Here is a 26237-nt window from a genome sequence, read left to right as displayed (position 1 = left end):
TTAAATTTAAAAATATTTCCTGACATTCCCACTGCCCTTTTTCTGATGAAAGGAGGTATTCGAAACAGACAAGGGCAACCTACCTAAAAAAAAAAAAGTCTCCCAACTACAACTTTATGACTTTTTATTTTCTTCAGATATGAAGGTATGTAAAAGGAATAAGCCTTGTGTTGGTATTTTGCTGAATTAATCATTAAATCATAAATCTACTGTTTACCAGAATACTTTCACATTAATTATGATAGGAAGCTACTGACATACTTGATCATCTTCTCTTCTACAAAACAGAAACTTTGATCACAGCAATGACTGCTGGATTCAGATGATTCTCCTCTTGATTTTGCACGTTTACCTGTTGACATTCAACCACTTCCAAACTGCCCAGACTTTTTTCCCCTATTCATTCTGCCAACTCCAACATAAATATCTTGCAGTCACCCAGTTCTCTTGAGATATGCACTGATTGATACTTCTTCTGAGCAAAGCTCTGTCTTGCAACAGGGAAGAGACAGCAGCTCTTGTTTTGAAACAAATTTTTATGTGAAACCTGACATTTACACTCATGTTTTCTAAGAGTCTCCCACGTCACCTTCTGAGCAAGATCCTCTAAGAAAGCAGGATTTGTGAGCTATCATTTGTGATCCATATCTCTATCCTATCTCTTGTACTGTCAGCCATTTCTCCAGAGTATCATGTGTTCCTCTATTCAAAGGAATGACAAAGCCCATTTTTTTGGGGTGTCAGGCTTTTCTCATGATGTGTACACACATGAGCCAAGCCACAGCTCCAAGCAAGCACACAGCCAGTCACTTCTTTCCCAGAATGCTTCAGACTCCACCATTCTAGGCTACCACCACAAGACACAATCCAAAGTTCAGCTAGCTAGATGTCAGATTCCATCACCAAGAATCTCAATTCCACTGCCACCAAGTTGAAATTAAATGAACCTGAATACAATGAAGTTGAATACAATGACTTAAGTGTTAAAAAATTGCACCAAGACTCACTACATTGAAAAAGGCTCCCACCCACAATGTAGCTAAGAAGGTCCTCCCCAGTGAAGGACTAGCAATATTTAAAAGGGTCACCATTAACTCAGTACACTGCTCTAATTTTTCAGGGCCATAATTCACACTACGACTAAACTAATACTTAGATTTTAAGTCTACAGGACTGGTTTTCAAAAAACGTGTCCAGTAGGATTTGAACAATATTGCTAATTATCCTAAATGCCTACCTCATCATTTAAGGCAGCACCTGTAGAATTCACATGCTGAACAGAGGACTATAACAGCCTGAAAAGTTATCTGAAAGAAAATCAGAGGTTTCAAAACTCAAACCCTGTAAAAATAACTTCTGAAAATACTCAGTGTCCCTTTTCCTAGAGAAGAGGGGAATGGTCTCTTTATGTTGTCTGAGGAAGAGCTAGCACAAACCCAAGCTACTGCATTTCCTAACTTTGGTGTTACATGATGGTGGTAGGAGTTGCAGCTACACATAGGGAGAGCTTCAATTTTCTGGATCTAACACTAATCTTTACTCTATGTGTCAAATCATCTTAAGTCTTCCTTACCCTTCTGCAATATCTTCCATCTCAAAAATAACAAATCCTTTCAGCTGTATATTTGAAGCTGGAATGACGAAATGAGTATTTCTGCTAGCTCACTTGAGATCAGTCAACATCTTTTGAAGTCCCTCAGGCTACCCACTAGGGCACACTACAGATGACAAATGAAATCTGTCTTTGATAGGTACCTTTTACTTTCATAATACACCATAAATTCTCCCCAGTTAAACTACTGCTCTTGTGACACTTGCAAGAAATCATAAGCCCTGCTGGAATACTCAGAAGCGGCAGAATTAGAAAGGAACTTGGGAAAGAATATAAACTAAGCATCCTACTCCAATGATTGTGATACTGGTGACTGGTATGATGGACCAAAACAGGTAGAAGGAAAGCAATCAATATTCTGTATCAAACTCAGGTAACAGCAAATTCAAACCACTTTCTGCTGCAAAGGAGCATTCACAACAGCCATGCTGCTCTAAGCAGGGCCTCATCAGTAGGCATCCCATAATCCTCTTTGACAGACTAACAAAGTCGCTCTCCTAAGGAGTGCCATCAACAACCTCTCCAAATCACTTACACTTTTTATTTTACCCAAAGATAACTCTCTCAGACTGATTTTTTTTCCCAAGAAAAGTGACACGAATGCAATGAAATCCTCATGTTTGTTTAGAGTTTCATTTAGAATTCCTTTATGAACTTCCAAATTTGTTATCATTCAATTCTTTTGCTTACCAAAGGCACAGTAGCAACACAATCTCATCTCTGCCGACTAACATTATCAACATGAGCACACATTGCAGGAACAGCCAGTCACAAAGAGCAGCAGCTCACAAAATTTAGGGAAAATACCACTCCCAGACACATTTGGAGTGGAAGAACAGTTCCCTAAACAGTCTGTCCAGCAAAGCATCTCCTTACATACCCTCAGTGAGAAACTGATTTATGATTGGAGGCACAAAGATGTACTATTTTTATTTAACTCAGAAACCAAAGGAAAACATGGTGCAGTAGAATCCAACCCCCAATACATATACTTCAATTGACAAGAATTTTGTATCGCAGCCCCTAATGCTGAATTTAGAGAAACTGTCCAAAATATAAACTCTCCCTCAGATAAACATGAGTTCTAGATTGCAATATCCACTCACAGAGAACAGAAACATAGGAAATCTATTGTACCAAGTGAGTTTCCAACACTGCTGCTTAACACAAATGATTAAAAACACTGAGACACAAGCAAGAAAAAAAAACACCAAACAAATAAAAAACCCCAAACCATGAAGCAAAACCTTTCTAATAACATCTATGCAGTAAGATCTGTAATTTTATATGGAAGATCACTTTTACCAGGTATTATACCTGGATGAGAGGTGTCCAGTATTTAAGACAGCTGAATTACTAAACTGAACATACCAAAACCATCAAAGATTTTAACAAGACACAATGTAGCAAAACTCAGACATTTTTAAGTTATAAAAGGATGTGGTCTTGGAAAAGCAAAGAGTACCTGCTTTAACTACCTCCTCCAGATTTACCTTTAGTGTATGTTGCACACCAGCTTAAACACAGCATGGTGACTTTGCCTACACATTCCAGGTATAATTATCTTCTATAATATTACAAACTAGTGCAAAATATAACACATACAGAGGCTTAATATAGTGTTAATATGTATATTTTGTATTTTATCACATTAGGGACTATCACTTTCCAGAAAAACATATTTATATTGGCTATAAGAGCAGACAGAATGATGGTTTTGTCATTAGGCATCAAACATTTGGCAGTACATCAATAATTCTCTTTAATTTGCTTTACCCTCAGAAGCTGATGTGAGCTGTTGGGCCCTGCAGTGTGCTTCAATAATAGTGCATTAAATAGAAAGTATCTATGCCTGAGTAACCATTCTGAAAGCTGTTTTTGAGTGGCCAGAAATCAGCTATTTGGATTCCCTACAGAGTCTTGGCCTCAAAAAGAACCAAATCATTTGTAATGCAAATAATCCACCATCTCTACAACACCATTCTAACAGCAAATTACTAGTGGTATGAAATCTACAGGCATAACAAACCACCAAAATATTGACATAAAACCTCTAGTGTTGCTAAAATATGTAAACACATACAAAAATATAAAGCTTGAGTAAGAAATCCCAAACCACTAAGAATCTTGACACCAGCAATAAGCAAAATACTACACAGGCCCAACCTTGATAATACAGTAATATCTGCTTTCTTACTAAAAAGCTGCTATTGCACACATTAAAATCCAAGTTAAAATACCTAAAACTTTAGGACATGCCAAATAATGGTGTGCCATAAAAAGTACCATTGTTTAAAACCCAGCATATAAATACTAGAAACCAGGAATGACATGCACAACTCTGTTGTTTCAATTCAAAAAGGCAATGTAAATTGCCTGTCATTAAAGGATTTTATTCTTAATTCTCACATTTTACATCTTCTGCAACAGCAGTCATGGTCATCTACTTAAATTAAGGACAAAAATAGTAAATACTAAGAACTAATAGTATTCCAGAAATATAAAGAAAAACCAAAACTCCTGGCTGCCTCCTACTACTTAGCCCACTACAAGTACTCCCAGGAGGGCTGACAATCTCTCCTGTAGCATCTCCTCCTCTCAGCTCTCTGTAACAAGCACCAGTTACCTTAATTCAAAGAGCACATGAGAGGATTAAGCATTTCAAACTTTTAAAGCATTTCAAACACTTGGTGGGGGGCAAAACAAAAGTTTTCTTAACTATTGCTGCTAAGACATGTCTCATAGCTAAACACTGGGCATCCAGCAGCCCAGACTCTGAGTTATTTAAGCAACTGAAGCTACAGCAACCAAAGCAAGGACTGCAGCAGTTAATTTAAACCTCAAGAATAAAACACAACAACACAGGATGATTTTACTATGGTCTTTAGTGAGAACTTTACAGAAAGTTTTGTTGTCGCTATCTTGACATGACAAGATGAGCCAATTTCCAGTGATGCTTGTCCTTACAAATTAACAGTTTTGTAAAGCCCAAATAGTATAATCAGTATCAATTAAACTGAATTTTTCTGTTAATACTCTTTGGGAATCATAAACCACTGTTAAGAAATTATTCCTAGAAATGCTGGTCTCCAAGAAGCATAAAATAACACAGCTGATCCAACAGTGTAATAAAAATCCTGGTACTATCCATTTGCCTTTCAATGTGCAGCAGATGTTCCTCACATTTTACTTATTAAGGGATTAAAAAAGAATTTTAGGAATTAGTACCAGCATAAAGTAAGATATTGCATATAATTTTCATGCCTGGGCATGGGGAAAACCCAACCCAAACAGGGAACTGTTTGCTGGCATGTGTAACAACAGCAGAGCAAAGCTCTGATCCCTGCCTGGCTGTGTGAAAGGAAACTTACAGCCCCTGCCATGACTCCAAGGTGCAAGGGAGATTTGATCAGAACATATTCTCCATGCTAACAGTGGAAGGTTACCCCTTCCTCTTCTTGGTTGTGAAGACCTGCATCATTTGTTGCACTAGTGCTTCTCTGACATGTGAATGAGCCAATTCAATTTATAATCACAGCCCTATTTCCCTCATTAAATGAGATAAGCTGAACTGATAAAAAAAAGGATGTTGATGGATGCAATGAGAAAGAAACACTGGAAATTGCCCTGACAAATTCAGAAGAGGAGGTTTGCTGATATATTAAAAGCAACCCTGGGCTAAATTATGGGCCATCTACAGCTACACTTTGCACAGCTATTTAGCATATTTTTCAACACAGTTACTAACTTGGTAGCAGGACAGCACAGAAAAACCTAAATCAAGATTTACTTACAATGCTGATCACAGTCTACTCTAGCAAACACCACTTGATTCTTATCTGGATACTCTTCTTTGATTACATTAGAAGCTTCCTCAAAAATAGGATGCAACATTTGGCTGAAGCGGCACCTGTAAACAGAACACAAAATCATGACTTCAAAATATCGCCTTGAAATCTTTCAATTGATGACTACTGGAATATTTCAATCTTTGAAGGAAAAAGGAAAAAAAGAAAACAAAGAAAAGCCTTTGAAAAAGATCACATCTGTCTGTAATCATCCCAGTAACTGAGTGGATAAAAATCAGTTCAAAAGTAACTTGAATGAATCAGGTGCAGAAAAATAATTCTGAAAGAATACATAGTTCAAGATATGCTCCCCTGCTTTATCTCTCTAGGAGACACCATTAATCAATTAGAAGCCTGTAGGAAATACATTCTATTCAGAAAGTATGTTAATTTTTTCTACCTGAATTACCCCATGGAAAGTGATTTTTAAAATGTAGTAAAAGTTGTTCCTTAGATTGTTGAGATTGAAATATTCACCAACACCTTCAAGAAATATCACAGGTAATTTTCTATGGGTCAACAATACAAGTTATAAGTATTATGTATTCTATTATTGCTCAGGTTTGGCAGAATTTGAGCAGACTATGTTTACAGCAGCAAGAATAAAGAGAACCCTGAGGGTCCCTTCCTCCAGTAATGTCAGATTGTGATGGAAATTCTCTCTTTTTGCCCACAGAAAAGGTGGTAGGATTGTAAAGATGCTTCAGTGGCTTTAGGCAGTTTTGGGTAACAGTAGTGCACAAGCAAGCCCATTACAAATATGTCAATAAAATTATTTTATATTGTGTCCTTCCAAACATATGGCAGATTTTTAAATTGGAGATGTATAATGGCACTGTAGAAATTGTGAGAATGAGACTTCAAGGAGTAGACTTGCAATAAACCAGCCTGCACTGAAACCCACCTTAAACATAACAGTGACAGCCTGGGGATGCAGTTATGTCTGCAACAGCAAACATGTAAGTGAAGAGCAAGTCTTGCTCTCAAAATGCCAAGAGAGCTGAAGTCCACCTTCTGAAAAAACCTGACTCTGGGCAGCCCAGCTGTGTGCTACACATTGATGCAGCATGTATATGTTATATTCCACAATGGCTTCTTGTCTCCCATTCTTCTCCACCCTTAAAACAGAGAATTTCCGTGATCAAAACTGATCTGTTCTCACTCATAAGTCAGGTTACATCACAGACTGGCAGTGTGCTATGTTGAGGGATTATTGCTGTATGCCTAAAAGTAATGATCATAATTAAGGCTGCAATGTTTTAAAACTAAAGCCTATAATAATGTGAACCAAGCAAGCATAGGGAGAAGCAATCAGGACATAAACCCAGGAAAGAATTGGTTTGAAAGCAAGAGACTACCGTATTTTCAATTAGAAAACTACAGCCAAACATGATAGTTTTCAAAAGACAGAAGCTTAAATATAAAAAAAAAAAACAACAACTTGAATAACTTACCAATCAGCATAAAAATTAACTAAAGCAACATCTGCATTGTCTGAGAAGAAAGAAAAAGAAAAAGCCCAATGTCACATTGTGAGGCAAACTTCTCAGTTCTTTTATTCAAGATTATAAAAGTATGTGCAAAAAAACTACAAAAGCAAATATTTCTAGATAATTCAGCATAAAGCTTAGTCTGATTGCTAGAAAACTGCTGGGGTAAGTCTCATCTGAAAAATAATCAATAACAAACTGGAAAATATGGAAGAGGCCTTCAGTCAAGTGTTCTATTGACTTTATTGATATGTAAGACAAAAAAAATGCAAATACTTAAGGCATATAAGACACACAAAGTAATTAAGTGACATATGCAGCAAAAATTATTTCTGGATTTACAGTTAAGGCACTCCATCCAGAAATTGAACTCTAGTAGCTCTTAAGCACTAGCTCTATTATTCATAAGTGATAAAAATCAGTTAAAAGCTGAAATCCCAACTATTTGGGGTAGAAGACTGACGAACAGGCAACCTGTCTGTGCAACTTGCTCTGGTTTGTCCTTACTTGTCTTATTTAACCTGGATACTATGGAAAAAGGTTGCAAAGAAATTTTCAGTCCCCAAAACCAGAAAAATAATAAGGGACACTAAAAAAAACGCAGTACTACACGAATACATATAATGAAGTAATGAAGTAATGTTATTATGCATTCCTTTTTACATATTAAGAAAAAATAATAAAATGGATAAATTTCTGGCCCAAAAATGACGTATTATCTTTATAGAATTTAATAACTAACCATGCTTTAAATTAATTTTTAGTAGTAGTACTGACCTAGACATTTAAAAAATTGAAATACATGCTCTAACTACAGAATATCAGCCACAGCTTTATAAAACAGAAATGCTGACAAAGCAGAAAATTGACAAAGCTACAGAGCAGTTACATGTGAAGATAAGGATGCTGAAAGCCTGGAAAAGACAACATGCTGATAAAGACAACTCTTGAGTAGGCTGGAGAACACCACAGTTTGATTACAATTATGGTGTTAAGATTTTTATTATCAGCAAGGGATGCCAGTGGTGAAGGGGTAAATAACAAGCACTGAAAAGTTAAGGGTCACCCCCAATGTATAAAGTATTTCTTGAAAGTAATGGGATGAATTTCAGAAGCACTCACACTTAGCATATATTTCCCTTTTGTGAATTACAATGTATAAAATAATTTTACATTTTCCACTGTAGAAAAGGTATTTACAAACAGCTCTCATATCACAAAGCAATCTCACATCATAAGGCAGGTTCTAGTCCAGACATTATTAAGGATTTTTCACCCTGGATATATTTGAAACAATGCAATAACTTTTTCCTGCAAAGACAACCAGATACAGGCAAGTTGCATACTTCTCAGAGGGAAAGGTTTCAGACAAGAAACACATATCCCGTTTAATTTAAAGATTCCCATTCTATGAGCCACCAGAATCAGGACAGTGCTTAACCTGGCAGAGCTGAACAAGCAAGATACTTAAGGCCCATAACCATGGGTTTCACTTGCTGCTATTTTTTTGGGGGGAACTTTTAAAATGCCCTCTAGACTAGTTTTGGTTATGCAATCAAGCATTCCCTTCTGCAAACAAGATAACAATTATTTTCTTAAGACACTTCAAATTCTCATTGCAATAGATTAGTTCAGACAGCTAATTTCAACCACAGGCATTTAATATTTCTAAGCCAATTGCAATTCATATATTCAAAGCTAGGCTATGAATATTCATTTAATACCACTGCAATGTTCACACAAGTAAGTAACTGCAGACATACAAGGAAAAAAATTACTCAGAGTACTCACTTAAAATGTCATCTATATTTCCACTATCTAGACTTGTTATTTCACCTCTTGCTGGATCAAAAAGCCAAGACACCTAAAAAGAGAAAGCAAACCAGTAAGGTATGTTTCAGCAGTGAAGTAGTAACTGATGTGTGATTTTTAAGTGTTGCAGTTCAAAAGCTGGAGAGAACAGTAAAAGAACTGTAATTCAGTCAATGCATTTCAGATGACGGCAGTACTACAAATATACAAATAAACTACCAATATAATGTGCTTTCACATTGAAAGAAAAATTAGTTTTTTTTAAATACCATTCTCTATTATGTAGCCAGAACTGTTACAGGTAAATTTGCACCTTTAAGAGTAACTTATACCCATAACTTCACTCTGAAGAAAGAAATGAAAGCCCATTTCAGCAACTTCACACAGGTGGGCACGTATGTTTTACCCAGAGACAAGTAATTAATTCTGTCACTTAGAGGACTTGTCTGACAAAAAGTTTCTCATTAAGTAAAGCCTCAACTACCTGCATTTTTATTGCTGTTTTAGGAAACAATTTCAATACATCTAACTCGACTAGCTACAGTCTTTTATCTCCTTCTGTATTTCCACTTGACACTGCTTCAGTCCCAGCATGCAATAGACTCATCAGACTATAAAAACCAAGACACCACATCAGCCAAATCATTCAATTACAAAGAAACATTTATATTACTCTTAATGCAACTCTTGTAGCAATACACAGTTTTATGGATGGACACTCATTTTCAGTGTAACTGGCCCAGATCTTTTTCTTTCTAAAATGCACTGAAAGAAATAGGAGGTACAGCTCCATCCCAGGTGAATTACAATTTATTTTTGCTTTGAGAGAGACAAGTGTGCAAATGTTTGAGTAGGATAATATAGATTCTTGTCTGGAACATGAATGCTTCCATCCTGAGTAAGCCAGTCAGAAAGTGACCACTTCTGTAAGCACAATCAGAGCATGGACCAGATGCTCTGCTGTGATGCCTTCATGCCTTCAAGTGATGGTATGGTTCCTCAGCTGACAGAGGTAACAGCAAAGGAAAAGGAAAGTTTTTGGAAGAGAAATGAGAAGAATGCACAGATCAAGGAGTTGGGCAGAGATCAGAGATGCACACAGACATCCCACACTGAGATTCAGCAGTACACAACATACATGCTTTTGATGTTCCCAAGAGACTTATTTACTTCTTGGGGTGCAAACAACATCTGCCTATGGCTCAAGAGGCACCAAGGAAAAACACAGCTAAAAGCATAAAGACCATCCAAATAAAACCACACAGAGCAGCTGTATAGCAGGAAGCAGTAACATGGCTCTCTGCTATACAGCTTCTGCATTTATGGAAGAGCTTGAGACCTATAGTAGGACCATGACTACAAAGAACAAGCCTCCAGGATATACCTGCCTTTGTTTACAATTTATCAAAAAACTCACTTAATGTCACACACCAAATTTTGTTACATTTATTACAAGTGTATATGAAATATTGGGAAAAAAATTGCTGAACTGGATTCCTGCTTTCCTTAAGATCAGCTTCAAAGATGGTAGGAAACTACTGCAGTGAGACACTGTTAACAGCTCTAAAACTATCACTGTAAATCACACACTGGTGAGATTTGCAGCAATCAATAATTTTCAATTCTTTCTGACTTGTGGATCACTAATCAGGAAGATTACTAATGTGGATCACTAATCACTTCCCAGTGAAGATAGGGATCCTTTGGCATTTCCCATATGGAGGCCCTTGGGTAGCAGATAACTCTGTCTTGCATTACAGCCTGAAAACACACCAGCTGTTGGAATACATAATATGTACCAGTGCTCTTCTCTTGGTAGTTGAATAAGATACCATTCTTAAATGCAAATCTAAGATTTGTGGTGGAGTTTGCACAGTCTTCCTGTGGCACTTCAACTGCTTGAGACAAATGTCTTAAGTGTGGCTCTGAGACAACTGCACAGAAACAAACTGAGCTGCGAGGTCCAGAGATTAAACAGGCAGTGTAACAACACAATCTGCCAAAAAATTACCTGATTAAGCAAGCTATGCAATGCACAAGTTCCAGCAGGCCAGTGTTCAGGGAGTTCCCCTGAAGATGCTGGCATTGCTGACTAGTGAGCAGCAAGAAGGTAGGATCTGCCTTTGGAGTAAGAAGCTGCCTGTATGGACCCAGATCCACACTGGCCAAATTACAGCCAGATAAGTAACAGCTGATGGCAACTCTTAGTGCAGACACCTTGCTTGGGTGGTGCCTGGGATGACAGCTTCCATGGTGTTGCTGGGGGAGGTTCTGGCAGTAGAAGTTATGTTTGTAGTGAGTGATGGGTCAGGTCAGCATGGGCTGGCACAGGTTTTGCTTGTATGCACGTGTTGCTTTGTTGCAAATGTCAGGTTTGACCTGAGTACAATTGAAGCAGTAGCTACAATTAACAATAGCAGCTGAAATATTGCTCTAGACAATAATGGATTGAGTATTTCAACAATAGTTTTCTTGGCCATCATCTGATCCTACTGAAGGTGACTTTGCAAGTTCAATGTTCTAAGGCTTTAGCTGCCTTGCAAGGCCTCAAGAACCTCTGATCACCCTGAAGACCAGAGTTACTTAACCTGCCTGTAATCTTGGACAAGGTTTGTTTACAGAGAAAATCCACACAAGCCTCTGGAAAGCAGGAGCTTTTCAGTTGCTGCACACAATCTCTGCATCACCATTCATACTCAAAAAGAATTTCCATTGTAGGTCTTGGCATAACTATTTTCACAGGAGCTCAGCAGTGGCACTTCATATTGTCTAAACAAACCAAATGGGTAAGATAACAATTTCTTAAACCCTCCTGGCTTTTTCTAGTATAACTTTCCAGCAGCAAGACAAATCTTATCTAATAGGATTAGTTACACGTAAATTAAACATAACATAGATAAGTGTATTATTTGCAGTCAAGAAATAGGCTCTGTTACTTAGCAGATATATTTCAATGGATCAGGAACTGCGGTCATATTTGTAGATTGCCACAACACACTTTAAACACATTTTACTTGCAATGCAAATATTTAAGTGCACCATGAAAGCACAGGACTTACTAACCAATGAGATCCTCTTCTAGACTGTGCTATGTGCAGAAAAGAGGAATTAAAACTAATACTTCTTTATTACACAAATAAATTTGTGATTGCTTTCTTAACTCTTACTGTGGAAATGTGCAAGCTGCATGTACTAAGACATTAACACCAAAACAAATATTCCAAGTATCTTCATGTATTGAAGGTGAAAAACAAATTAACCATATACACTATTGTCCATTTGTGTTGCAGTAGTGGAAAAATACTGAGACTAAGAGCACCTTCCCCCAAAAGTTGCACAAAATCTGAGATAATTGAAATACTTTTCTCACTAGAAGTATGAAAATTTCTGTTTCATCAAATATATTCATAATCACATTCTCAAACATTTTATACTGACTAAATAACTGTGGGTGCCAAACTTCTAATAATAAGTAGACAGACTCATGGAAAAAAAGCATTCCTTGAAGAAATGTCAATAAATATGCAAGACACACTCCAGGCTGAAGCTTTCATTAAGGTATAATGCCTGTAAGGGAGAAAACACCTCTTTTTGACCCAGTAATCTTGCTGCCCCATGGGATGCAAGAGGGTTTATGATATTACTAGCATTGATATTTATCATAAAGGAATACAAATTTGTATTTGAATTTCTAAGAAGCTACACTGTTTTGAGAATATTTTCTGACCTTTTTTGAGGCATATGCTTGATACCCATGAGCAGAAAACAAGACATTTCTGAGGAAATAATTTCTGAATATCAGCTACACACTTTATAACAGGTATTTCTAACATAAGTTCTGAAAAACATACTGGCTAAGGAAAGTACTCAGAATTTTTCACTTTTAAATGCAAACTTTACATTCCACTGCTCATAGCAGGACATATGGATGATGGTTCATATTTGTACCTGAAGTGAAAAAAAAATCAAAAATCAGCTATCTTGGCATTACAAGATAGCTACAAACTCATTGAAGAAAGCATCTTGGAAAAATAATTCAAAAGGAAAATTGGTTACTGAAGTGCACATGAAAACAACTCAACTTTCTGCACTTACATTGGATAAAATTAAGTATTTTTTATTTCTATTTTTTTAACATTCAAACTGAAAATCCAATGGTAAAAGTAAGTAGCTATGAAATAATATTTTAAAAAATAGAGTAGAATATAATACCTAAAATACTTGAGTGAAGATGCTCAAGTTAGATTAGGATGTTTATAATCTACTCAGAACATTTAACACTACAGAAAAATAACAAAACAAGTGTAGACTGAAACAAGCGAATGCAGAAAGCTTTATGCACTTACAGAGTACATTGCTCGGGGGAAGAATCAAGAACTGAACAATGTGTTCACAAAGATAAAATTTAGCTCATATGGGGGAGGGAAGAAGAGGTGATGACATACACTTTTACTCTTCTGGTCCTCAGAAATACTGTCAAATAAAGCAGGAACATCATGGCTCAGGTTCCTGGGAGTTTCTGAAGGTAACAGTGATCATGCTTTTACTGGGAAGTTTAATTAGTACAGAAATCTTAAATGTACAGCTTGCATATTTCCATGTTTCTGATCAAGACTTGGTCCTCACTTGAAGTCAGCCAATGGCTTAGAGAGCCAGTAGCAGTCACTTCTGAGGATTAATTAGCTGAGATTTATCCTGATTGTTTCCAGTGAAAGACCTCAAAGCACTGCTGGAAAGTCACTACGGTCCTCCCAAACACACCACGCAATGCCACACGAGTATCCTTACACAAAACAAAATGCCTGGACAGAACCTATTCAACCCATACCCAACACTGAACCTCTGCCAGGTGTCACATCACTTCCCCAAAGAGGAAATAAAAGCACATCCAGTTTCAGCTCACCTTCTGCTAACAGTATTCCTGTTCAATTGCCATTCCACACATCCAATTAATAAGCCTGCTGGTTACTCAAGAGATTTAAATCAACCTTTTATCAACATTTTACCAGCACCAGTTAGTGTTATCTCTTTAATTGCTAACTGGAGAGACAGGCCTATAGTTTAATGGTATTTTAAGTGCATTATACTTTACATGCCACTTTCTTGCAGAAGATTTTAACAGTTTAAATGTGCATAACCTTAAAATTGAAAGAAAAGGAAAAAAGAACCAGGTCTGCTGCATTCTAGTTCTTTGTGCCTTGATTTTTTAATGCACATAATGAAGCAGAGGTCCTCATTTCTAAAGCAAACTATCTGTAGAATATAGAAAATGTATTCATGAAGCATTATGATTTCTAATTAGCACTACAGCTGCAAAGCAATCAACAAGAACAGCCTTCATTTTCACTTGCTAAACTTTTCATTTACCTTTTCCTCCTGCTGGGAAATCCTAAAGGCAGACAATGAAACCATCTTTCTCCCCTAACACAAAATCATTTTACATTTGGCAACCAGGTCTAGCCCACACCTAACACTGGCATGTTGAAGTTACTACCTGAAGTCCAAGTCCCCCAGGACCCTGCTGCTGACTGTCAGCTCCTGAGTGCCTCTTTTTTTGTGCATGCTGCTGATCTGCTGCTGCTCTGAGGTCTGCATTAAACTCCTGGACAACAGGAAGCAGACGGGTTTACAGCCTGCTGTAGGATGATACAAATTGAAAGCAATCCCGGAAGACAGCAATGCCAAAGCTGGCTAGACATTGTAAGAGCCCCTGAATTCTGGCTTCAGAACCATCAATCAGGAACATCTTGCTGGCAGCATTCCCAGAAGCCCCATAATGAACCACAAAGTTCAGAGCAGAGAGAGGTAACAGTAAATAGAGAATGCTGAAGGAAAATAAAAAAAGAACATTATTCACCCTCTCGGTGAGAGCAGTTCAACTCTTAGTTGTCACCACTTGATTTCAGACTGTGCCCAAATATTTTCATAACTTAGACTGACTGCTGCCATCCCTGGTGAATATGCAGGGTTTTATTTATTGGTAAGGTAAGCTGCTTTCATTGTAAGACTATGAGATAAAGATCTATTAGTTCAAAACATTAACTAACAATCCCTTCTCAATTACATTCAAGTTTTCAGAGCTATTTTTAAATGGGCAACAAGAAATAATTTCTTCTAATTTTTCACTTAGGAACCGAATCTTAAATTTAGTCAGGAAAATTTAAAATGCTCAAAAGAAGCTACTCAAAACAGACTTAAAGATTGCAGTTACTAATGTTCAGGAGAACAGAACATGGATAATAAATATTTAGAAAGGTAAATTTACTTCTTCAGCCTTGATAGACAGTTCACTGTTGGGCTGTTTTAGCCAAACAGTGCTATAAGTGCACAAAGCTAAGTAGAGACCATCCTATGAAAAAGAAGTCATGCAATTTTTTGTCTTCCACACATCTTCTTGTCTGCTCCCATTTTAAGTGTGTGGAAGGAATATTTAGAGTAGGTGCCTATCTTATTAATGCTGAAAAACTTACTTTCAAATGAAACTACTGGAACAGAAAAATTCACAATTTATAATGCTATCTTTGAAAAGCCAAATTATATTGATCTGACAGGCCAAATGAGGAAAAAGAACTCACAGCTAATGGTTCCTAATACTGAACTTAGCACAAAAGCAAAGGAGTTGAAGGATTTGACTGGGAATGGCTCAGAGCTGCAGAGATCTCTCAATGGCCTGATACCAGAGCAGCAAGGATTTCCAGAAAAATGGCTGAGTTAATCTCTCAACAGTTTGTGAACTATCATTAGAAGACACAAGATGTTCATTCAAAAAGTCCATTGCAGGGATGAGAATTAAACATACTTATCACAACATGCAGTCCAATGCATTGCATTTTTTCCACAAAGCTATTAGTAGCAGAACCATGCACCCAAACACAATTCTAAAGCTTAAGTCTCTGAGCACAAACCTATGGATCATGGTCTTTTACAGAAATGTTTAAGCAAGGGTTCAAAAAAATGACATGAGGCATGTCTAAAAAAATGTCACTGAGATAAGACCTGTAATTTATTTCCAGCTGAATTATTTGTAACTTTCAGTTATTTCTCTTGGCCTTTAGGGAAAAGAGTAATCTCCAGTCAGGGCTATAATGCACTGGTTTCCTTGCCTCATACATCTACACAGAGAGAACACAGTCCATACACCCTTAAAAGATGTAAACAGATGTCTGAACATCTGTATTAAATTGTGAATAATGTTCAGAGTGCTCCAAATCTTCACAACTAGGAATCTACCTTAAAGCCTGTTTCACAGATTTAAAACTACAAATTCAGCTCCCCGGGAAACTATTGAAAACTCTGAATCTTTAGACATTTTATTTGCCAAGCTGCTTCTCTTAAACAAGCACCTAGAATTCCCCTGAAAAATAAAGGTCACATTTGTGCAGCCTTTTAGGAAAAAAACACCTCATGTTCTAATAACTCTTTCTTTTCCATTTTGCCAACTGCTCTGATTATTTGGCAACAACACAAGGATACACTTTCAAGCAGGAGTAACACATATAAAATACAAATGCAACCTCCAAAATGATTAGCACAAATTAAGCAGCTGTTGCTGCGTATGAGAGCCAGCACTCTTAAGATCCTCAACTTGTTAAAGCATGATCCAGCAATTTGAAATAAAGAGCAGCTTGGTCTTGTCAAGACTTTGGTAAGGCTGGCAGAGAAGAATAGTTTGCTGCCCCTTCTCACTAAGTCAAGCAAAAAAGCCCTGTTTTCTGTTTTGGTCACTGCAATTAAATGTAAAACCCCTACCAAAAAAATTCGTTGTAGACAGTTTAAATATTGGAGACTGTGTACTTTTAACTCCATTCCTCATTACAAAAAGCAACACATTACCCTGCTATTCATTATAATCTAAGGGCTTTCCTGTGCTCTTTATTGTAGTTTTTACACAGGGCCATTGAAGAACAAGAAATTAGCTTTTTTTAAAATAATACAAATGTATTTATGTTTTGTTCATTTTTGAACTGGTGATGAAAATGCATATTAAAATAAAACAAAAACTTCTACATCCTTCTATTGGATGAGTGGCTGTGGAATTCAGAATCTCTCCTTTAAAGCATAGATGAAGAAACCAAAAGTAGATGTTGCGTTTCCATAAGAATCTGTATTTCTTATGTCACATGAACGTTTGCTACCTTGGAATAATTTGAAGTATTGAACATATTAGTGGATAACAGAATTTTCTATCCTTGCTGCCTGCGCACATTCTACTGCTTTAAAAATAAACACAATTTTTATTTTGAGACATTTTACTACATATTGAGCTTATTCTTCAATAAGACAAAACCAACTCTTTTTAAAGTGAAATGATCAACTTCAACAACTATGCACTTCTATCTGCTTAGCTTTTTATTAATGACACAATCTAGTTACAATACTGAACACATTTTTACCCTTCTTCTCCAAAACATCAAGTTCTCCATATCTTTGCCTTATCAAGAAAGGTGGGAACTTTAAGCAAAGACAAACCTGTCCAGTTTTATCTTTCAGCTGGAACTTGTTTTAAGAGTGGGTATGAATTACCCACTGCTCAAATGCCAGTATAATACGACTACCATAAACATACAGCAATTAACCCTCCATGAGAAAAATATCCACACTGGACATGGCTCTAAACCATGCAGTTGAGGCATTGGGTTAAGAGGAAAAAAAATGTAGAAAAAGCAACAAATAGACAAACAAAATACTTAAATGAAAAATACAGCTGGGTCATCTAGTCCACCCAAAGGGATGCAAAACATAGTGGTTTAACTTGCACTCCAAGGGGAATATAAGGGAAGACAAGTGGACAAGCCAGTTTCGATAACACTGTTTAAATTGTACCATTTACCTTAGTGCAGCTGCTCGTCTGTACTTCTGAATAACAAAATCTCTTTGAAAGCACAGAATCACAGCCATTGTGATTCAGCTCATCCTTGTTTGATGCTGAAGGTGATAACGGTCAGAACTAAACAATGGAGCAGGGCAGCAAACTATGGATGATTCTGCGGCAATCAGCAGTTCAACTTCAATTCTGACTCTCCCACTTTCACTATTACACAGTCAGGTCATGCTATTCAATCTCCACCAAACGAACCCACATGTAACCACCCATTTATAACTTCAGATCCAGAGCTTTCAGCACCAATACTACCAATATCACTAGGACTCTCCTTGTGCTACAGATTTTATTTTTCCTTCCGCATGACTGAGATGCCACTTTTCCTCAAATTACCGGCTAATACTGCAGCAAGAGGCTAAGGTATTGTTTGTACAACTATCAAAAGACAGCTATAATAATTTGTGATGCAGCCACTCGTAGTGTATGAAGTGTTTGCCCACACATTAAAACCACTAAGATTCAGTCCAGTGTTGCTCCTCCCTCTTCTTCTGAGAAATCAAAATGAGGAACACCTCAGAACGTCAAAATTACAAGCTTTCTAAAAGACAGTGGCATTTTGATAATCTCTGTTTATCGTTCCCTTAACATCAGAACTCTGAACTTTAGAATAAATCCACTTAAAACATAATCTGAATTTACATTACTTTGGTTATTTTATTTCTTCATTCCAGGCATAATTGTGATGCACACTCCACAAACTTCTACTCTACACATGGAAACTGCCAATCATAGCGTATTAAAGCTCTTGGGACATCCATTAGCTTGTCTCTAGCAAACAATTTTTAGGCTAGCATTTATTATTTGTTACCTTAAAATGACATATGAGTAGATAATGGAAAAGATCTTTCCAAATAGGTGGTGATTCTGTGTAATAGAAATACTACTCCACAGCTGCATTCTAATTGACAAGTTGGCATTGGAAAAGTCTTCCAATTCAAATGAGGAGGTTAAAACAAAAAAAAAGATATCTTTTTACAAATTAATCCATTGGCTTATCTTCTAGGGAAAAGCTCTGATTAAAGCAATGCTACCTGAACCTGAAAAGAAAAATTCACTTTTGGGAACCACAGCTGCATGCACCTTGAAGAATGAGAGGCTTATTTCAGACTGTATAAGACCTATTTCCTTTCTGCTCTAAACAGCTGCTAAGGTCCTGCACATATGCAGTCAATTTATCCTGGATTACTCTGGACAGCAGAAGAATAAATAATGCAGACGACCGGACACATACCACAGATATTCTGAAACGCACAAAAGGGAATCATACAGAGATTGGTCTACTTCTCTTCAAGGAATATTAGACCTGCCAGCTTCAAGCTGACTCCCACAAAAACATCCAAGCAAGTATTCCAGACTGGTCCTAAAAATAGTATGAACGCACTAACATGGTGCAGTGCTTGAACTGGGAGCAAGTTTCAGACACCCTGGCTCTGCAGTCAACCAGCTTCATGGAGCAATCTCACTGCTCTCAACAGGGAAGCCTGCTGCAACCAAAACTGCCACCAAAACCCCCAGTGAGGTATCACAGCTATTTAATGGTTTATTTAAAAATATTTATTCTCTACATAACACCAATTATATGTGGACATTTGCATTGGTTTAGCAAATTCTGCTGGCCTATGTTGACAGAAAAAAATTCTAAAAAGACCTCTCCCCCTTCAATTACACCTTTTTAACCAAAGCAGATTTAAATGCCATTCGAAGGTAATTCCTGAGAGGCCCGAACACTCGCTGAGCTCCCTTCACTAATTAACGGATCATTAGAAGGAAAGAATCCCTAACTGTTCACCCCCTGCACCACATACTGTCTTAATTACCTTTGTGAAGCAACCAATTTGTCTTTCAGTTATTGTGTCCAAAATCCCAAGTGAATTGACTCAATAGGGAGAAGGAAAAAAATAAGGAAAAAAAGTTGTTTCATACACACGTTCATGAAAATTCATACTTTGCATGACTGGCAAAGAATCTAGGAGCTAAGTGTTTCTAGCAAGAGTTAAGAAAGGAGATTTCAGTAAATTACGAGAGTCAGAAGTGATAGACTGACTAAAGGAACAAAAAGCTTTTCTTGGGATTACAAATATGGATACATCACTGAAAAGCTTTCCCTTTGTGCAGCTTTTGAGAAAGTTAATTATATCATCACTTCATAATCACGACAGCTATGGGAAACAGCAAAACACTATCACAGCTGTTGTTTGCTTTTTCCAGACCATTGGAACAGGCACCTATTCCTTGCCTTTCAAAATACTTCCTTGCAGAGTTCCTAATGAACAAGTTCTCTCTGTGTTTATGCCTGATTGCCACACGAATCCAGTTGGAGACAAAATATAAGCTTTACTGCCAGTTATTTTACAACAGAAATTAGACTGCTCTTCTTCTCTCATTTTCACAAATTTATGAAAATAAAACCCAAAAAACCCTTGCAGACATTCATACTTTTTTTGGATGCACCTCAATGAAACACACAAGAAACAGGCAAGAATCACTGATGCCAAACAAGGCAGAAGACAGGCTGGCTGCAAAAAAACATGCCAAGGAACCAGGTCATTTACTATCCTCCATTTCTAGAGTTCTATGTTCTGCTCAGGTTCCTGTTTCCTGAACATCATTTAGGATAAAAAGTTTTAGTCATTAAAGAAAGCTAAGCCACAGAGCAGTATCTTGCTTTGGAACAATGTAGCAAACCACATACCTGAAATGTCTCTGTGAATTAACATAACCTTCATTTTGGTCCCAAAGTGAAGCAGATGGGAGACTCCAACACGTAAAATGTGAAAAATTACATCTTTCAGGAAACAAGATTTTGGATCTCCTGTGTTTCACTTCATTGCCACTGATAATGCAACTTTTACATATATGACTGGAGCTCACACTAAATCCCATCTATAATCTACTACGATATTTATTTTTTACTTAAAAATATGTACCTCACAGGACCATTGAATAAAGTGACAAGACTCGAAGGCACTCGAGTCTTAATTCAGCTCACTCATAAACCGCGTCTCAGAAAGCCAAAAGGACCCCAAGAGCCTGATGACCTTCAAGGAGAACCTCTTCAGAGCTCAAAACCAATCCACTCCACTGGGCACAAAGCTGCCATGGCAGAAGACTTGCACAGGTTAACACAGAATTTCTGGATGATTAAAAAAAAAAAAGGGAGCAAACAGAAGGTAGAGGTAAGAAAAATACTTGGTAGGAAGACAGAAACACTGCTTGAGCTGACAGCAGTCCAAGCTCAGCTGGAGTTGAGAGAGGGATGTCAAGGTAAGCTGGCAACAAAAGGAAGAGAGGAAGAGAGGAAGAGAGGAAGAAAATTGTAGGCTGCTGCTCAGCTAGCAGGAGACATAGAGAGAAAGCACACAGAAAAGGCTTAGACACTCAATGTTGTCTTTGGCTGATTTTATACTGATGAGGTCTGAGCCCATAATAGAGTTCCAGGGAAAGAAGCATTACTCACATGAGTAGAAGACCAAGTTAGAAAGCTCTTCTGCAACTGGGATGTATACAGAGACACAGACCCAGAACAAATGTTTTTTTCTCTAGGTCACCAGGAGAATCATGGAAACAAATTTTCTTTCCAGAAGCCACATCCATCCAGCATGTATTTGGAATAAGTAAATCAATCTGTTTTCTGTGGCAAGACATTTAGCTCTGTAAACAAGGAAAGAGTACTGGATGTTGTTTGCCTTGACTTTAGGAAGCTTCTAACATAGCACCTCAAAGGATCCTTAGACCTAAATTGTTGATGCATGCACTGAATAAGTGAACTATGAAGTGAGTGACACAGCAGCTGAACTGCTGAGCTCAAAGGGCTGTAACCAAAGATACCATGTCCGAGTGGCCTCTAAGGAAGTTTCTCCAGAGCAACACTGGGTTTGAGATTTGTCTGTAGGAATGACCAGAAAGATGGAACAGACCACCTCCTCAGCAATTCCCCAAGGATACAGGAACTACGTGAAGCTCGAGGGAATATCTGCTATTCAGAGATACCTCAAATGGCTGGAGAAGTGGCCTGACAGAAACCTTGCAAAGTTCCACAAAGGCAAAGTCCTGTATCTCTGTTGGAATAACAGGCTGGGAGCCAACCAGATGGATAACAGCTTTGCAGAAAAGGTCTTGGGGAGCAAGTTGAACAGGAGTCGGAAGCGTGACCTTGAAGCAGAGACAATCACACACTGGGCTGTGTTAGCAAAAGTGTAGCCAGAAGACCACAGGAAGTGATTCTTTCCTTTCATCTGGCACTGGTGTGAGCACATCTGGAGGACTCTGCCCACCTTTGGGACCACCTGTACAAGACATTAACATATGGAAATGAAGCCCAGCAGATGGCTGTGAAGGTGAGTAGTGACAGGAGACCAGGGTATACAAGGAGAGGGTGAGACAGCTGCATTTGTTCACCCTTAAGGAAAAGTTATCACTGTTGCTACCAGCGACCTAATCAGAGGGTATAGAGAAGGCAGACTCTTCCTAAAGATGCAGTGACAGGACAACAGACAATGTATACAATCCACACCTTCAGACAGACTTCTCAAAGAAAACTTGCAACAAAGTTTTGATTCGACACCAAATCAGGTGACCAGAGAAGTTGCAGAACCTCCATCCATGGAGTTCTTTAAGACAATTGGAAAAAAACCTGAGCAATTCCATCCAAGTTAGTCTTGCACTGAGCAGGGAGTAAAACCAGATGACTTTAAGAAGTCCTTTAAAATTTAAATGATCAAACTTCTAGTGGCCATCAAAAAAAATCAGAACTCTACAACTTGATCCTATCAGGTAAACACAGTGAGACTCTTTAGTATTCCTCTCCATCAAAGCTTTCTTGCTAAAGCCAGACACAGATCAAGAAAGGAGGGAAGAAACCTAGAACATTTACCACAACAACAACAGATGAAAAGGAGATTTACTGTGTTCAGATGAAAAGGAGATTTACTGTGTTCAGCAGAAGCCTTGTGCTGCATCTATGATTCCCAGTTATTTGCTGAAAGTATGCCCAGAGCACCTGCCTTCAGGTAGCCACGTGCATCCTCAATGCTTTCACCCTCCCAACCACTACATGGTTTAAGGCACAGAGCACTGCACTTTGCATTTTGCTTAGTGCCACTGTAGAGAACATTTTATGTCCTATCAGCACCCATAGAGCAGATCTTGTGGATCACTACCACTAAAGGTCTATGTGCATGTATGTGAAGGAGCTTCCAGATTTTGGTTCTCTCACTTTCTTCTCTAGAAGAAGCTCCAAGTCACATGTGCTTTTCTGGAAGACACAGTACTGGAACTTTGCACACGTTTTAATGGCATGAATGGCTCTTAGCTATAAAGGGTGTACTACCAGGGTAGTCAGTTTCTCAGTAGTAGCATATATAAAAATAGGAAAAATTACAGAATTCTCTCCCAATATGCCTTGTTGCTTTTTGCAAGGCTCTTTTACCAAAGTGTGGAAACAGTACTACAGCTGGTTTGGAAAAACAGAGCATCCTCAACCAGCAGTGAAAAAAACATTCTGAGATAGTGTTATAGTATAGCAATAACTTTGCAGAATAACTCTTAACAATGTAAAAAGAAATACCTGAGAGACAGTCAATTTGAAAACAAAATTAAAGCTATTCAAACTTCTAAAATCTTATCTATGAACTTTTTTTAACTAGACAATATGAGCACTTGACATTACTAAAAGTGTTGGAAAAGAAAAGTGCATGTGTTTCTACCTATGGTTAGGATGCTCCTGATGAAGGAAGACATGTCAAGGAGAAAAGAAGACTAAAGGCAGAACACTCAAAAGGAAATTTGATCTCACTTATTTTCTTAAATCTCTATAACACACTTTTTCTCCTCTACTTCTTCAGGAGCTTTCTCCAGTTTGGAGTTTTGGAAGAATATTCTTTAGGCTCTGATCTCTGCACCCTGTATTGCTTCTGCTTTCCTCCCCAAATGTTGCTTTGTTTCCTCCTCTAGACCACCAGAGAACTCACTCTCAAATGGGGTGGGGGGAATAATGAATGAGTTGCTGCTAATGCATCCAAACCCACTTAAAGAATTATTAAAGCTCTTGTTCTTGAATTATCTCTAGACTCTCCTGAAGAGGTTTTGAAGAAGGTCTGGTATAAAATTTACAGCATACATTTTTGTACACTTGCCTTATGCATGAGACAATTCCCTCCTCTTAAGCAAACAAAACATCTGGAAGATATACAAGTGAGGCTTATAAAAGAGTCTGCAAGGTGAAAAATTGGTTTTCCTGAAAGCAGCACATAATCCTAAAGTCTTTCAAATGAATTAGGTTTGATTAAACCATATAGTAATGCTGCTTTCTTGAGAAAGCAATATAAGGATCAGTCTCTTGCTTAGGAAAACTGTCCTACCAAAAAACCATGAAAAACCCAACCAAACAAAAACCAAAGCAGATTATGGAAGTGAACAGCAAAGATATCAAAGAAAAAAGCAAGGAGTGTGTCATCACAGCCACCAGCAACAGAATCTCTGAGATCTTAGTGTCAATAACTCATTTAGACATTTTCCAGCATTGTTAGAGTCTTCTGTTCCAAGAAACAGTTCAGTTTATCCTCTTTTCCCTCCTGAGCACTCCAAACAGGAAACTTGCCTAGCATAGCACTAAGAATACAAGCTGTCTTCACAGGGATTCAAGACTCCCCTGCTTTCCCTCTCCAGAGAGCAATGTTCCTCAGTTACCTGCTTTTTCATTTAGAAATCATGGCAGATGATGGACAACTCAGAAGCCCTGTGCTACCCTCGAAGGGAACCCATTTCATTGTATAAGGCATAGTGGTCTAAATTTTGTCTGTAATTACAATTTCTGACTCATGCTCATATTCAGAATATGATATTTTGAGCAGCAGTCTCAATTATAAATTTAGTTTTCTAATACAAATGCAGAGAGGCAAATGCACAGCTATATATGGTCTAGACATAAAATTTACAAAGTTCAACTTCTTCTTGGGCAACCTACTACACATTTAACACTAAGTTAAAAGACAATTTTTATTTAATTTTACTGCCATTATTTGGGTACTTGGTGTCATGTTATCAAGACATGAAATGCAGTGGCAGTTAAACAAGAAACAAAAATATTACCCTACAGTATTTTTCCAGTTAGGAACTTCCCTCTTTATTTCCCTCACTATCGGTTGGTGGTTTCCTCCAGCCACAGTTTTGCTCAGGGGCACTGTGCCTGGGCCTCCCAGGGAAGCACTGAGCAATACAAGTGCCTCTCAAACACAGGCAGAAGAAACATGTGCAACGGTGTCTTGTTCTAGAATTTTCTTTAAAGGCAAAGTATACCTGACTGCAACTACAGGCAAACATACAGAATGATGGAGCAAAGCCAGAGAGCCACACCTTGCCTTAGGGGACAATGTGATGAGCCACTCTCCCGTCAGCATTTATTCCACTGTCTCAGATTCATCTTAAAGATGTGTCCTGCCCAGTATTAAGAAACATACCAACAAGCAGACACATCTCACTCTCCAAGGGCCCCATGACATTTCTGTGCGTCTCTTATTCTGGTCTTGCCAACAAACAGCTGTACAGGACCCTCTGCAGTCTGTGCTGTGCCCTGCTCACCCCTCCTCTCAGCTCTTGAGGCAGGGGTCATGCCAGCCTGCACCTCCCCTGTCCTTGCTCCGGATTCCTCTCAACTCCCAGCAGCCCAGTACAATGCTGAAAAGTTGGAAGGGCAAAGAGTTGTGCTGGGACTGCAGGTATCCCTTTGCACTGCAATCTCCCTCCTGTCAACCCAACCTTCAGTGACACCAGGGAAGAAGAATATTAGCACAGAAGAATATGAGACACAAAGCCCTTTACAACTATAGTGATCTGTCAAACTTTAAACAAGAGAATTTATTTTGATTTGACATTGTATCTTTTCTTCTTTTTTTGCAGCATATTAAATTCCCATCTGGAAAAGAAATATGCTTATCCAAAAGTCTGCAAAAGAATTCCTCATAACTTCATTGCTACTACTAAGCAAGACCAGCTTAGCAAGTCATTTTCACAGCTACATATCAGTGTGTATTCTGTCTTATGAAACCCTGATGTAACACTAACAAATTCACTTATCCACAAAATATGCCATGCTCCAAGAGCCTCTGTTAGGTGGCACACCCTTTGGACGAGGAGCAGAAGGCCAAGTCGCGCTGCTGGTCTTAAGTATTCCAGGCAGTTGGTAACAAGAAAAACAAAGTTACCGGAACTTCAAAGCTTATCTGATACATCTCAGGACATCAGGGACACTGAGTATCACAAGAAAACAAACAACACACAAAGTTTTTTCAAAGGAGGCTGCGGCCAGGTGAGGGGCGGCCTCTTTGAACAAGGCAAAGTTTTTTCAGCCCTTTTGAAGAAAGAGGACCCCTCACACTCCCAGACTGCTTGGAACAACTTTTCCAAAACCTTTAACAACCCTACTAAAAAGCATGATTCATTGGCTTGATTCATGTAACTAGGCATCTTACAACACAGGACCACGGGTGATAAAATGACACTGAATAATTACACAGATAACATTGCATTTAATTTTATTTTTTTAAAAAAAACAAACCTATGAACTGTATTCTTCTTAAAGTTTTATGTATTCTATT

General features: G+C 38.0%; 1 protein-coding gene across 1 annotated transcript in view; it reads right to left on the bottom strand.

Annotated features, from left to right (window-relative positions):
- Positions 1-26237, bottom strand: part of ERP44 (endoplasmic reticulum protein 44) — a 47592-nt gene that overhangs the window by 19397 nt on the left and 1958 nt on the right. Inside the window, exons 2-4 of the mRNA XM_058021254.1 lie at positions 8742-8814; positions 6915-6954; positions 5407-5522 (exon numbers count right to left, since the gene is read on the bottom strand). Coding sequence (XP_057877237.1) covers positions 5407-5522; positions 6915-6954; positions 8742-8814 — 229 coding nt within the window. The remainder of the gene's footprint in view (positions 1-5406; positions 5523-6914; positions 6955-8741; positions 8815-26237) is intronic.

Source organism: Melospiza georgiana, chromosome 1, assembly GCF_028018845.1.
Source record: "Melospiza georgiana isolate bMelGeo1 chromosome 1, bMelGeo1.pri, whole genome shotgun sequence".
Lineage (NCBI taxonomy): Eukaryota > Metazoa > Chordata > Aves > Passeriformes > Passerellidae > Melospiza > Melospiza georgiana.
This window is presented reverse-complemented; position numbering and strand designations above follow the sequence as displayed.